Source organism: Ciona intestinalis, chromosome 12, assembly GCF_000224145.3.
Source record: "Ciona intestinalis chromosome 12, KH, whole genome shotgun sequence".
Classification (NCBI taxonomy): domain Eukaryota; kingdom Metazoa; phylum Chordata; class Ascidiacea; order Phlebobranchia; family Cionidae; genus Ciona; species Ciona intestinalis.
Genome location: NC_020177.2, coordinates 3,588,349 through 3,600,337, shown reverse-complemented (window position 1 = coordinate 3,600,337; position 11,989 = coordinate 3,588,349). Strand labels below are relative to the sequence as shown.

The window sequence follows — 11,989 nt, the reverse complement described above, 5'->3', positions numbered from 1 at the left end:
GTCACATTTCACTTGACATATCAACCCCTAAATAAAAAAAAACTTTTTAAATTCAACTTCAATTTTTCTAAAAAATTTCCTATTTTGAAAAGGAGGCATAGTTTTAATTACAAACTGAAATCTGATACTAGTAAAGAGTCATTCAGTTAAAATACTAATTGATGTAAACTGATTATACATTCACCATACACTAAAATACTAGATAATATAAAAAAAACACTTCATTTCAAAAAAAGTGAACTTTCAAATTTCATTTTTAGAAAATTAACAGTTTTTCTATTTTTTTATTTATTAACACTGCGATTAGTCCCACAATACCTTGACAATATTATCGTGTGATAAGCAGACATGTGGAAATACTGTTCCGTGTAAAACTTGTTGAAACGGTGCACACTGTCGCTCATTTTTCATGGAACATACCGTACCTGCAAAGAATGAATGTAATGCATTTAACTTTGCTCGGCGAAGCAACAACAGTCATTATAACACGGATGTTCTGTTTCATACATCTCATGCTTACTTAAGAGTTACAACATGGTTAACTTACTAGGTGAATATCTTTTGGAGAGGTTTTTTTTTTGTTTTATGTATTGCTGACAATTTCGACAACCCATTAGTGAGCAACCACTGGTTTGGAGCAAGTTTCTGTTTTTTAAGGGATTTTTTTTGTTTTTTTTACAATGTTTAAAAATACAAAACAATTCTTTACCTTGTCCATAATAATGTCTCGCCAACCACCGTGATGTCATAACATACTCAGTTTCCATGACAACCTCAAGCAAGAGCAGTGCTTCCTTTTCATTGGACCTTGACACATCAACAGTGCTGCCATAATCCAGAAATAAACCTAAATGGCAACACTGAAGTGACCAAAACACAACACAACTTAACCTAATTTATATTTCTCTTCGTTCATTAAAAAAGACAATTTTGTGACCGTTTTCACAGAGATAAGTGAAAAAGGGGTCATGTTATTATTTATCTTTTTAAAAACAAAAGCAAAGATTATATTGAAGTTAGGGGAACCAACAGCAAAATGAGTTATTAAAACATTCTATAGATATAGTAAAAAAGATAGTCAGTTTAAAGCATTGCTGTTGAACCCAAACTTAAACCAAAAACCATGTACTTTAACTCAAATTAGCAAATCCTGGCCTTAATCCTAGGACCAATGACATGCATTGCTGCAAGACCTCTCCCACATAGAATAGAATAATATTTAACTAACTCGTGTCTTTTAATCTGAGAGCATTATCATAAACACCAGGTCTTGCTCCACAGTCCCATTTCTGTAGAGAATCTTCTTCCCAACAACCTTCCACACTGACCTGGTAGAATTACAATCAGAAAATAAATTAAGAACACCAGATCTTTTTCACGACTATTGATAGTTCAAATTCATAATGCATTTAAAAATTCACTGTAAATACTTTGACAACTGAATTAAAGTAGTTATTAAAAAGTTTTGCTGAAAGACCATTCTGTCAGCCCATAGCTTTGAACCTTGTACCCTCTGTTTATAAGGCCATGTAACCTAAAGTGAACTATGCTGATTTAAAAGTAACACTAAAATCACATGCAGATTTTAATAAAAAATAGAATTTCTCATATTTCTAGGTATGTAGCACCCTGGGTGTAAGGGTTATGGCTTAACCATGACCTAAATCTCAGTTCCCAAGACTTCACCCATATAGAATAATAGCATCAGTGTATAAAAGAAAGATTTTGCTCAAAATTACATTTCCCCATCTTTCTACATTCCCCCGAAGACACAATCCACTCTCAGGGTTTATGAGGAGATCACCATTCCACTTGAAGAGCTGAGACCCATCATAAGCTTCCGCTCTGCTGCAAGAGGACTTGATGAGAGGATCGGAGGTGGATGCAGGAAGAGTAAGACACATCTCTTCTCCAGAGTTTGACTCAACAAAGATGATTTGAAACTGAGGATCTCCTAAATTGAAGGAAAACTTTGTTTTTTTTTAAGTTATGGTGGCAAAAAACAATTGTGTTTGAAATTTTGTTCAAAAAAAAAAAATGTTTTAAGGTTATGCTGGCAATATTGTTTTTTAGAGTGGAATAATAAAATGGCTGCATTTAATTTTATAGCAGTCTAGCCCAATAACCACAATTCACTTGTCCAAAATAAGGCTTTTATGTAAAAATTACCTTTAAAGTTGTAAAATTATTGACACGCAAGGATAAATAAGTTACATTCATTTATAACTTACTTATACACTTTGGTAAGATGTTGTTCCATGTGCCATCATCCATACATAGTATGTTGTATGTCTCTGAACCAACCAACACATACCCTGGTCTGCATTTGAAACTACAAATACCAGATCGACAAGGCATAGGATCTACTGTGCCATGCAACAGCCCAAATATAGAAGGACAAGTGCCTGAAAAGGTATAACATAAGTGTAATATTAAAAATACTGGCAATGTCATTTGGGTCAAATATATCTCTTTTATATTATACAATTTTCTGGACATGATTTTTGAATGTTGCAGATTTTGCCAAAAATTAAAAAAACGTGACCTCTATTTACCAGCCATTATGTGTAAGTCCAACTAATAACTTACGTTGGCAATTGTACTTTACAGGTGACCACTGCCCAGTTGTGAGACATTCCCTCGTAGCATTGCCTACAAGGTCATAACCACTCATGCATAACGCGTCACATGACTTGCCAACAGACGGGGAATCAAATACACAATCATCATCCAGGTAATAAGTTCCTTTGGGTAGGAAAGGCACCTCTGATAGTGGGTGACAAGACTCTGTATAGATTTGAGTATATAATATATTGTGCATGGAGCAAGTAATACCAGGTTATAAAATATTGGCTGGACAACTTTTTCGACAATTTTGTCGAAAGACCAGTGTAGTAGCATGGTGGATAGTGAGACTGCCTGTAACCCAGGGGTAATAGGTTCAAGGCTCGTTGCTGATAGTATTGTGGGGCTATGAATCCTTTAACAAGAAACTTTACGGCAATTGCTACAACCCAGCGGTCACCAATGGGTTGTCAAAATTAACAGCTACACAGAAATAACAAACATTCTTAAAGTTACATACGTGGTACCTCGTAAGCAGGAATGAAGTGTATGAAACAAAACACACATGTCCTAACGATCGTTATTTCCAGCCACGCGAGGATAAAGCAAGTTACACTGCTTCCTACCAAAAACATCATTACTTACTAACACAGGCAGGAGGGGGACTTGACCATAATCCATTCCCCATACATATGGTGTATGCTGAGCCAGATAAGTAAGCATCATCATCATGGCATTCATAGGAACATTGCTGGCCAGCTACCACGTCATTAGATTTGCATTCTTCTGGTTCAACTTTACCATCAACTGCATTGTGTAACGGGGGACAGATTCCTGGAGAAATAAATAAATGTATGTAACTTGTTTAACTTTGTGTGGTTGGGTAGAGACATTTGTTATAACACGGATGTACTTTATACACTTCATGTTAAATTATAAGTCACCACATATGTAACTTTGTGGGTGCATGTAACTCGTTTAACTTTGCACGGTTGGACAGAGACATTCTTATAACAAGGGTGTGCTGTTTTATACACTTTTTATTAAATTATAAGTTATCACATATGTAACTTTGTGGGTGATAATTTAATTTAATAATACTAACTAAGACAACCAATAACTCATAGGTGAAACTTGGTTGAAGAAATTGGCATTAAGTGTCTTGCCCAAAACATATACGCCCACAATGGTGGTAGCAAAGAGTCTCAAACTCGTAACATCTGGGGCAGTAGGAAGTGATATATTATATAGGAGACGACATGTACGTGGTCTTTTTTTACAAAGCAGGCAACTTTCATGAATTTTGGGAAATTGTCCAAGCACGACATTTTTTCCAATCCGGTATATATATATATATAGCATTACCTCCTGGTCTCCTGGAGCAGATACTGGATGCAGATAGAGTAACAAGATCAAATGTAGAGAAGTAACTATGAGCGTCACTCCATTTTTGTAGAACAACTGCATCTACATTCTACAAACATAGGGGTTTACTTTACAAAAATATCCCAGATAACTATCATTGCTGTAACCAAGGGGTGAAAAACAGGTTGCCGAAATTGACACCCATAAACAGAAATGAAAAAATGATTACTGAAACAGTAGCCAGCATTTTCATCAGTCATTACTGTAGTGCATTTTACATATTACTAAAATATGTAGACACATTGTACTTTTCAAGCCTTCACAAAGTGTATGAAGCCAACATGCATTTTGCAAGAAGACACCCATTTTTACATACAAGGGTATTTACATGAGTTAGCATATTAAGCTTTAACCTAAATTATATTCCACATGGGTAAGGTTCTAAAGCAAGATACTTCAGCGGACCTGGGATTTAGGCCAAAGTCGACCCATTACCTCCAACATCCAGTTTTAAACTTTAACTCACTTTATAAAAAGTACTCGGAGATAAATCTGTTCCACGAAGTACAACTTGGAAAGCGTTATCAACCGAACAGTCCCAGTGTTGCAAGTTGTCATCAGTGTTGCACGGAGCAGTTCGTAGTTTTTCACCTTCACTTGAAGACCTCACAGTAATGCAGTAACCCGAATGTGCATTTCTAAATGAGCATCACTGGTTTTTATACACAAAAACTCAAAACAAAAATAAATTTTAAGTTTTTTGCAACAGGTTACAAAAATAACACAATAAAAATATACCAAAAAAGTTAAAAAAACACCGTAAAGGTATAAAAATATTAAGAGAAAAACAGTAAAGTATACCAACAAATAAAAACAGACACAATCTGCTACAGTTTTGATGAAAATATTAAAAAAGCTATTACATACTGTATATTGTATGAGCCCAGCCAGTGCCATGATGTGTTGCTTGCATAGCTAGTATGAACGAGGCATTCTGATTGGCTGAGTTTGACCACAGATCTTTCAGCTTCATGCTCCACTAAACACAAGGAAAATTCGCCGAGAGTTTGTAGAATATACATTGGAACACCGGTCTCTAGAGAAAAGAAAAGGTATTAAAAATATATAAAGTTTTTCAAATATATGTTTTAAGTTTTCTATTTATTTTTTTAAATTAGTCTTACAAAAATATACACATATACCAAAAAAACTAATTTTTATTGAAAAACAAAATTCAATTCCCAAAGTTATCTGCAAAAGTTATGAATCCCCTTATACAAAAGGTAGAGCAGATATTACCTATGCAGTGTGGAATAGTTGGTCTCCATTCACCATCGTTGCCACATATGAAGCCAGCATTATGTGAAGGTGCATAGTTACGAATGCATTGTAATCTACATATGCTACCCCATGTTAGGGCAGAAGTTATGTTCAATTGGATATTACTGTGTGTGCATGATATGCTGCCATGTGGGACTTGAGGTCTATGGCAGATTCCTAAAAACAAATGTTTTTTTTATTAAAAAAAATTATATATTCGCGTAAGTGTGATTTAATGAGTGAATGTAACTTATTTAACTTCGCAAGGGGTGTTCTGTTCCATACACCTTGTGCCTGCTTACATGTTACACGTTAATGTATGTATGTTTAGACACCTAATAACTATATAAGTTTAGACAGCTAAGAGCCAATAACTACACTTGGACAACATAATTCAATTTTTATTTGTCCCTTCGATTATAACAACCAAAGTCATACATAAATTTGTACCAAAAAAAGTTTGAAATCCATAAACCACAACTTACTGTTGCAAGTTGGAGGGCTACCTTCCCATTCGCCGGATTCTAAACATGTGATCTGGTCTTGACCAATCAGAAGGAAGTTATCAGCGCACGCGAAGTGGCAGATTTCACCTGAAGTTATGTGCTCGGTAAAGCATGAAGAAATCGGTGAAGCGTAACCATTGTAAAATCGTGGGATTGGCAAACATCGACCTGTGGGAGGGGTAATTGGAGAATTTACATATTTTTTATTTATCTTTTGGAAAATGATAACGAAGATCTTATTATTTAAAAAATGAAGAGAAGGGAATCAACAGCAAAATCGACAGTCGGTAAAACTTGCTACGGATTAAAGGTGTGGGAAAAAGCGTCATTCAAATTATAAGTAGCCAATTTTTAGTATCAAAAATATTCCATACGTTTGCAAGTAGGGGGTATTGCTGACCAGTTGCCCGATCCGTTACATAAGATGGTTGTGGCGCCATCTAGAGAGTACTTGTCCGTACATGCAAACGAGCAAACAGCCCCGTCACCCATGCTCGCTGTCGAGCACGCTAGAGGTCGCACTTCCCCATTAGGTGGTGCTGTTACAGATGGACATTTTTCTGCAAAAAATATAAAAATAATATATTTAAAAATATAGACAATAGACGTAATGTAAATTTAAATATTTTTTTTACATAATCAATATTTTTAAAAAGTCTGCTAAATTTCTATCGTTTTTCCACAACAGTTTCGTGTCATAATACAAAACAATACGTCTTAAAAGTCTAAGTCCTTACAAACCCCATAAAGCAGTTAAAAGTTATTTCCAGAAGATAACATTTAAATGCAATCAAGGGTTTACAAATATAAAAATCATAATTACGTATGCAAGTCCCAAGCAAGGTGTCCCACGTCCCATCTTCCATACATACCACTGATGTTTGGCCTTTTAACACATAGTCTGAATGACATTCAATCTCGCAAACAGTAGCTATGGCATTGCTGTGTAAAAACAAGGTGTTTTAAGCTTGCTAACTGTTGCTGCCAATCATATTGTACAACATAATGCGCCACAAGATATCTTGTTAAATAAAAAACTAGTTAAACACTGTATACAAATCGCGGTAAATCAAAAACAGCTTTTCATCTAATTAACTCGGCAAAGAGATGAAATTGCATCATAAAACAATTTTTGAGTATACAATTCTAGTGAAACACCGTATAAGCTTACAGAGTACAGAATATAAAAAAAAAATCACCTATAAAGTTACATAAGTGTTAAAGGTACCGGTATTGCCCTGGCTTGTGCGAATATATAAGAATAATTTTTTTAGACTTAAACATATAAGTAGTGGTCTGGGTGTTAGAGTAAGCCAAATCTGACCTTTCTGGTCTAATAGGCCTATCTGGCCTAAATTTTGGGCTCTTTGACAAAGGCCTCATGATAGAATATAGAAGATATTAAAATTTATCCTTACTTTAAAGTTAAACAAGACGCTGGTGTTACGAGACTTTGATTTAACGATGGCACCACCAGTGGAGGGCAGTATATCTCACACAACGGTGACTCGTGGATATAATTATCGAAGATATCTATGTCGAAAGCAGCGGAAGTAACAACGTGTGAGGGAATCCATTTCCCTTCAATGCATGTAAAGTTAGAGGTCTTGTCGTGAGCTGTGTATCCATCGTTACAGTTGTAGTTACACATCTTGCCCACCATTTGCGGCTGTTCAACGCATGATAATGGCTCAATCTGTATAAGTTTATGTGAGGATTAGGTAAAATTTGTTGTAACTTATACAATGCACCTATAGCGATATGAGCAACGTTAGGGGTGGTTGGGTAATATGTTAACAAACCTTTAAAACAGGGGTTACATCATATGTATTACCATCCTAAATGTAAATAAGCTTTTACCCAGATGATAGGTGTCTATACAAACAAGCAGAGCCAAAGTATAATGCTGCTTTCACTACAATAATCTAAAAGGTTTTCTATGTTTAATGACCATGAGTGTAACTGCATTTTAACAATGTCACCCTAGATTTTAATAAAAATAGTTAAGTACATGGCATCTATGAATATACCTATAGTTGTATAGCATTGGTTAGTTTAAAAATACATGAACACACCATTAGTACAATATATACAATAAGATACTTACATAACCATGTTCTTGCAGCACTAGTGCAGGGCATAGTGGTTGACACATAGGTAGTTGAGCTGACCATTTTCCATCTAACATACAAGAGAGATGAACCTCTACCTCATAACCTTCTTCTTTTTCTTTCTCTTCTTCATAACCTTCCTCTCTTTTTCTCTCATCTGATTAAATGTATTCCAAAAATTTAAACTGTATATAAAAATAAATATGTACTCATTTTTTAACATAACTATTCTGTATGGTTTTATAGTGAGACATGCTAGGGGGAATGGGAATTATGCTAAAGTTGGCATATTACCTCAACATTGAATGTAATGTGCAACTTGCCTTATCCTCGCGTAGCAGGAAACAACAATTGTTATACCACAGGTAATCTGTTTCATATACCTTGCGTTAACAAGTTAACGTGTGTGTAGCTTTGTGGCTGTGTTTTTTGCATACGCCCACCACAGTAGGAGCAATAAGCCTTGAACCCAAAACCTCTGGGTTAGAGGCTGGTGCGCTAACCAATGTGCTGCCCACCAGAATATTTATTCCTATTTGACTGTAAAACAAATTACACAAAATTCACACCTGAGCAATATTCACTACTATCTGTAAAACCAAGCAGAACACTTGTGTTTGAACTTTTCTTGCAAGATTTTTCCGCTCTGGGAACGCCATACCCACTGAAACATCTGAATGAGCAAACTTGACCGTGATACTTCTGTTCAGTGTGACATGATGCATCTGATGGTACAGCATATTCTACTGTGCTTAAGAGAGGACACATGCCTGTGGGACAATGTATAGTTAGTATTTGGTATAATTTGGGGGCGCTATATACAGTAACCTTCCTATTTAAAACAATAAAAAGAAAGGATTAGCAGGTTTGGTGTTGATTCTCTTACCAATTTTTTTAAATAAAATAATCTTCGATATTGTTTTTAAAAAATAAATACATTTATTTTGTGGTATGTAACTACTGTTCTGTAACAAAAGTCTAACTGTACTATTCTATATGATTGAGGTACTTCTGCGAGGCAAATGGGACCTAGGAATTAGGCCGGATACCCCCCCAAAAATTAATGCTACGAATGTTATGTTAGGCATAGGTTTATACATCTATACTCATATACAGAGCAGTTTGATTACACTCATATATGGAGCAGTAACAGACTCACGTTTACAAGCAGGTTGTGGTGAGTTCCAGCTCCCGTCACCCAGGCACGTCAATATCCCCGGACCCCCAACCATCATAAACCCATTGTCACATTCCACCGTACACTGGACCCCACTAAGGACCCCTCCGACCGCTGACCCATGACCAGGGTTTTCGTGCTCGCCGATGCACGAATCAGGGTGGATTCGGCCATGCGGAACGTCGTCAAGAGCCTCACAGACAACTGCAAATATTTTCTATTAATTTTGCATGTAACTATGTAGGCGATTTTTTATGTATGTCTTATAATTTAGACAATCCATTAGTGACCACTGGGTTGGAGCAATTGTCATTAAGTGTCTTGGTCAGTACACATTCGCCTCTATGGTAGCAGCAACAAGCCTTGAACTAGTTACCAGGATATATATGTGCTTTTGTGGGCTTTAGTGTCTTTGGGCAAAACACCAAATGGTGATCCAGTGGTCACTAATGGGTTGTCTAATTGTCAGCAACAGAGAAAAAATAAACATTCGAAAAGCAACACATGTAATTACTCTGAAGCTGGCATGAGGTGTATGAAACAAAACACCCACGTTATAACGACTGTTGTTTCTTCGGCAATGCCAGGATAAAGCAGGTTATATTCATTCATGTGGCAATTTTAAGGCAGATTAGAAATAAATAATTGACACCTGCACAAGTTGGAACAGAGCCTGACCATAAACCATTGGCTTGACAAACCACTGTGTTTTCTTCACTTGTTAGTTGGTAACCTACATCACAACTGAACATGCACCTCATGCCCACTGTCACACTGTTTCCATTGCATTGTAATGGATGGACCTAGCAACATTAACAGTGAAATTAAATGTAAATATGTTTTTAAGTCTGTTTTAACAACTGTTGTTTTGTCGCAATATCCTGTCCTTTAATTTCATATAATTTAGAAGCTTTTGCTTAAAAAATTTTTTACCAGAGTTTTATCTATATAAAAGTGAAAAATATGTCATTTTTTACCAGAAAATCACAGAACAGAGCATTTGTTTCAGGTTGTAATATCAAGAGTTCAGAAAAAACTTTTGAATACAAAAAGAATTAAAAAGGCACAGATACCAATATAACATGTTGCTGATGTTAAATTACCTGGCCATGGTTGGATAGAATAAGAGGTGCGCAAATACCATGAGTCATTCTCATTGCACAAACAGTGATGGGGGAAGAATCTGATGATGCATCATCTGTAGGAGTGGCGTACCTTTCAAAAAGATCACATTAAAAAAATTATAACTTTTTTTTACATAACAGACAAAAGGCTACTTTTTTGTTTTCGGTAAAAAATACTAAACATACAAAGTTGAAATACTAGTTTTTAGGTGTCTTGCCTAAGAACACATACACCCACAATGATAGCAGCAAAGAGCCTTAAACTCATAACCTCTGGGTTGGAGGCAGGTCCGCTAGCCCCTGTGCTATGGGGCTGGGCAACACATACTCACCAGTGCACATCATCTAGCGTTGGATTAAATATCTTAATGTTCATTGTCCATAGAAAAGAAGTTGCTGCAAAACCATAGTCGGCGTACAAGTCAGTTCCTGATAGTGTAAGAAACCAGGAGAGACTATCACCACGGGGGCTGGAGCATGACCATTCATTGTATAAGTCGCCTCCAGTGCAAGGACCTGTGGTCACTTTTAAGCCTGCTTCTATTGTTGAAACACCCAAGCATTTTCCTGGTACATGAAAAAGTGTATGCTGAATAAATGAATGTATGTAACTTAATAAATGTTACTAAATGAATGCAGTTATGTATGCTGAGTGAATGTATGTAACTTGATAAGTAAAGGAATGCATGCCAAAGAAATGAATATAACTCATTCATATTCATGTGACAGAGCAACGAAAGTCATTATAACATGGGTGCCCTGTTTTATACACCTCATTCAATGGTAGCAGCGCCAAGCCTTGAACCCATATTGTATGAGATAGAGACAGGAATAAATGCTAATATACCACCATAACATTTGAGGCTAACCTGTTGCAGCATTTTTTAGTCTAGTTTCATTAAACCACGTCCACCTTTGTAGTTGTGAATTGCCTGAATAAATAAACGTATGTAACTTTATGCTTGCTTGACAGGGAAACAACGGTTGTTATAACATAGGCTTTCTGTTTTACACCTTGTACCAAGTTACTGGATATGAAACTTTGTAGGTAATTAATTGTTGGAGCAATTGTCGTTAATTGACACATACACCCACAAGGCCACAATGGTGGCACAACAAGCCTTAAACCCATGACCTACCTGTGCACTGTTGAGAAAAGACCTTTTGCACTAAGTCTGTGTCTGGGTCTACAGAGAGGCATACCCTCACTTGTTTGCCATTACGGAACAGCCTTAGCAGGAAAATTCGGAACTGTGTCTCCTTTTCACATTTTGCACTCGTGCCTGACCAAGCATGTTGGGTGCATGTACGCCTGGCGATACTTGTGGGTGAAATCCCATAACCGGGGTCACAGACAGTCGTACATGTTACCCCATCAAGATATTGGTTGCTAGGGGGTAACGGGGGGTCACCACATTCGATATGGGAGTTAGGGGTGGCGGGAATCGATACGCACTCAGTTCGACAGACTGGACCAAAGTCATCTAAAAAAATTTGGTTTTTAGGAATAAACTTTCAATTTTAAAAGTCTTTTCCATATGTTTATAGTCTTTTCCATATACATATAAAGTTCTTTATGAATTTAGAAGGTGATTCTTCATGTTTAAACAGGAATACCACCGAAAAATCGAAATTTGCGTAATAATCAAAATGCTCAAATCTGATCTAAAGGTACCACCAAAGTCTGTATGAAAAATCTGTATGAAAATTTCTCTTTGGTGTGCCCTATAAAAAATCTAGCTCTAACCTGTGACAGAGTTGTGCCATGTACCAGATTGACTGCACACCCTTGTATTATTACCATACACCGCAAACCCATCA

General features: G+C 36.3%; 1 protein-coding gene across 1 annotated transcript in view; it reads right to left on the bottom strand.

The window, feature by feature from the left end:
* The window catches only part of LOC100183620 (sushi, von Willebrand factor type A, EGF and pentraxin domain-containing protein 1-like), a 15,212-nt gene extending 3,229 nt beyond the window's left edge, over positions 1 to 11,983 (bottom strand). The window contains exons 1-25 of the mRNA XM_026837011.1: positions 11,916 to 11,983; positions 11,308 to 11,652; positions 11,038 to 11,100; positions 10,501 to 10,735; positions 10,148 to 10,259; positions 9,697 to 9,847; positions 9,027 to 9,248; positions 8,437 to 8,637; positions 7,864 to 8,024; positions 7,175 to 7,452; positions 6,580 to 6,698; positions 6,131 to 6,316; positions 5,736 to 5,924; positions 5,230 to 5,427; positions 4,858 to 5,026; positions 4,457 to 4,628; positions 3,931 to 4,039; positions 3,211 to 3,399; positions 2,590 to 2,787; positions 2,232 to 2,405; positions 1,740 to 1,954; positions 1,229 to 1,328; positions 710 to 847; positions 319 to 425; positions 6 to 27 (exon numbers count right to left, since the gene is read on the bottom strand). Coding sequence (XP_026692812.1) covers positions 6 to 27; positions 319 to 425; positions 710 to 847; positions 1,229 to 1,328; positions 1,740 to 1,954; positions 2,232 to 2,405; positions 2,590 to 2,787; positions 3,211 to 3,399; positions 3,931 to 4,039; positions 4,457 to 4,628; positions 4,858 to 5,026; positions 5,230 to 5,427; positions 5,736 to 5,924; positions 6,131 to 6,316; positions 6,580 to 6,698; positions 7,175 to 7,452; positions 7,864 to 8,024; positions 8,437 to 8,637; positions 9,027 to 9,248; positions 9,697 to 9,847; positions 10,148 to 10,259; positions 10,501 to 10,544 — 3,454 coding nt within the window. The 5' untranslated portion in view covers positions 10,545 to 10,735; positions 11,038 to 11,100; positions 11,308 to 11,652; positions 11,916 to 11,983. The remainder of the gene's footprint in view (positions 1 to 5; positions 28 to 318; positions 426 to 709; positions 848 to 1,228; positions 1,329 to 1,739; positions 1,955 to 2,231; positions 2,406 to 2,589; positions 2,788 to 3,210; positions 3,400 to 3,930; positions 4,040 to 4,456; positions 4,629 to 4,857; positions 5,027 to 5,229; positions 5,428 to 5,735; positions 5,925 to 6,130; positions 6,317 to 6,579; positions 6,699 to 7,174; positions 7,453 to 7,863; positions 8,025 to 8,436; positions 8,638 to 9,026; positions 9,249 to 9,696; positions 9,848 to 10,147; positions 10,260 to 10,500; positions 10,736 to 11,037; positions 11,101 to 11,307; positions 11,653 to 11,915) is intronic.
* Positions 11,984 to 11,989: the final 6 nt, after the last annotated feature.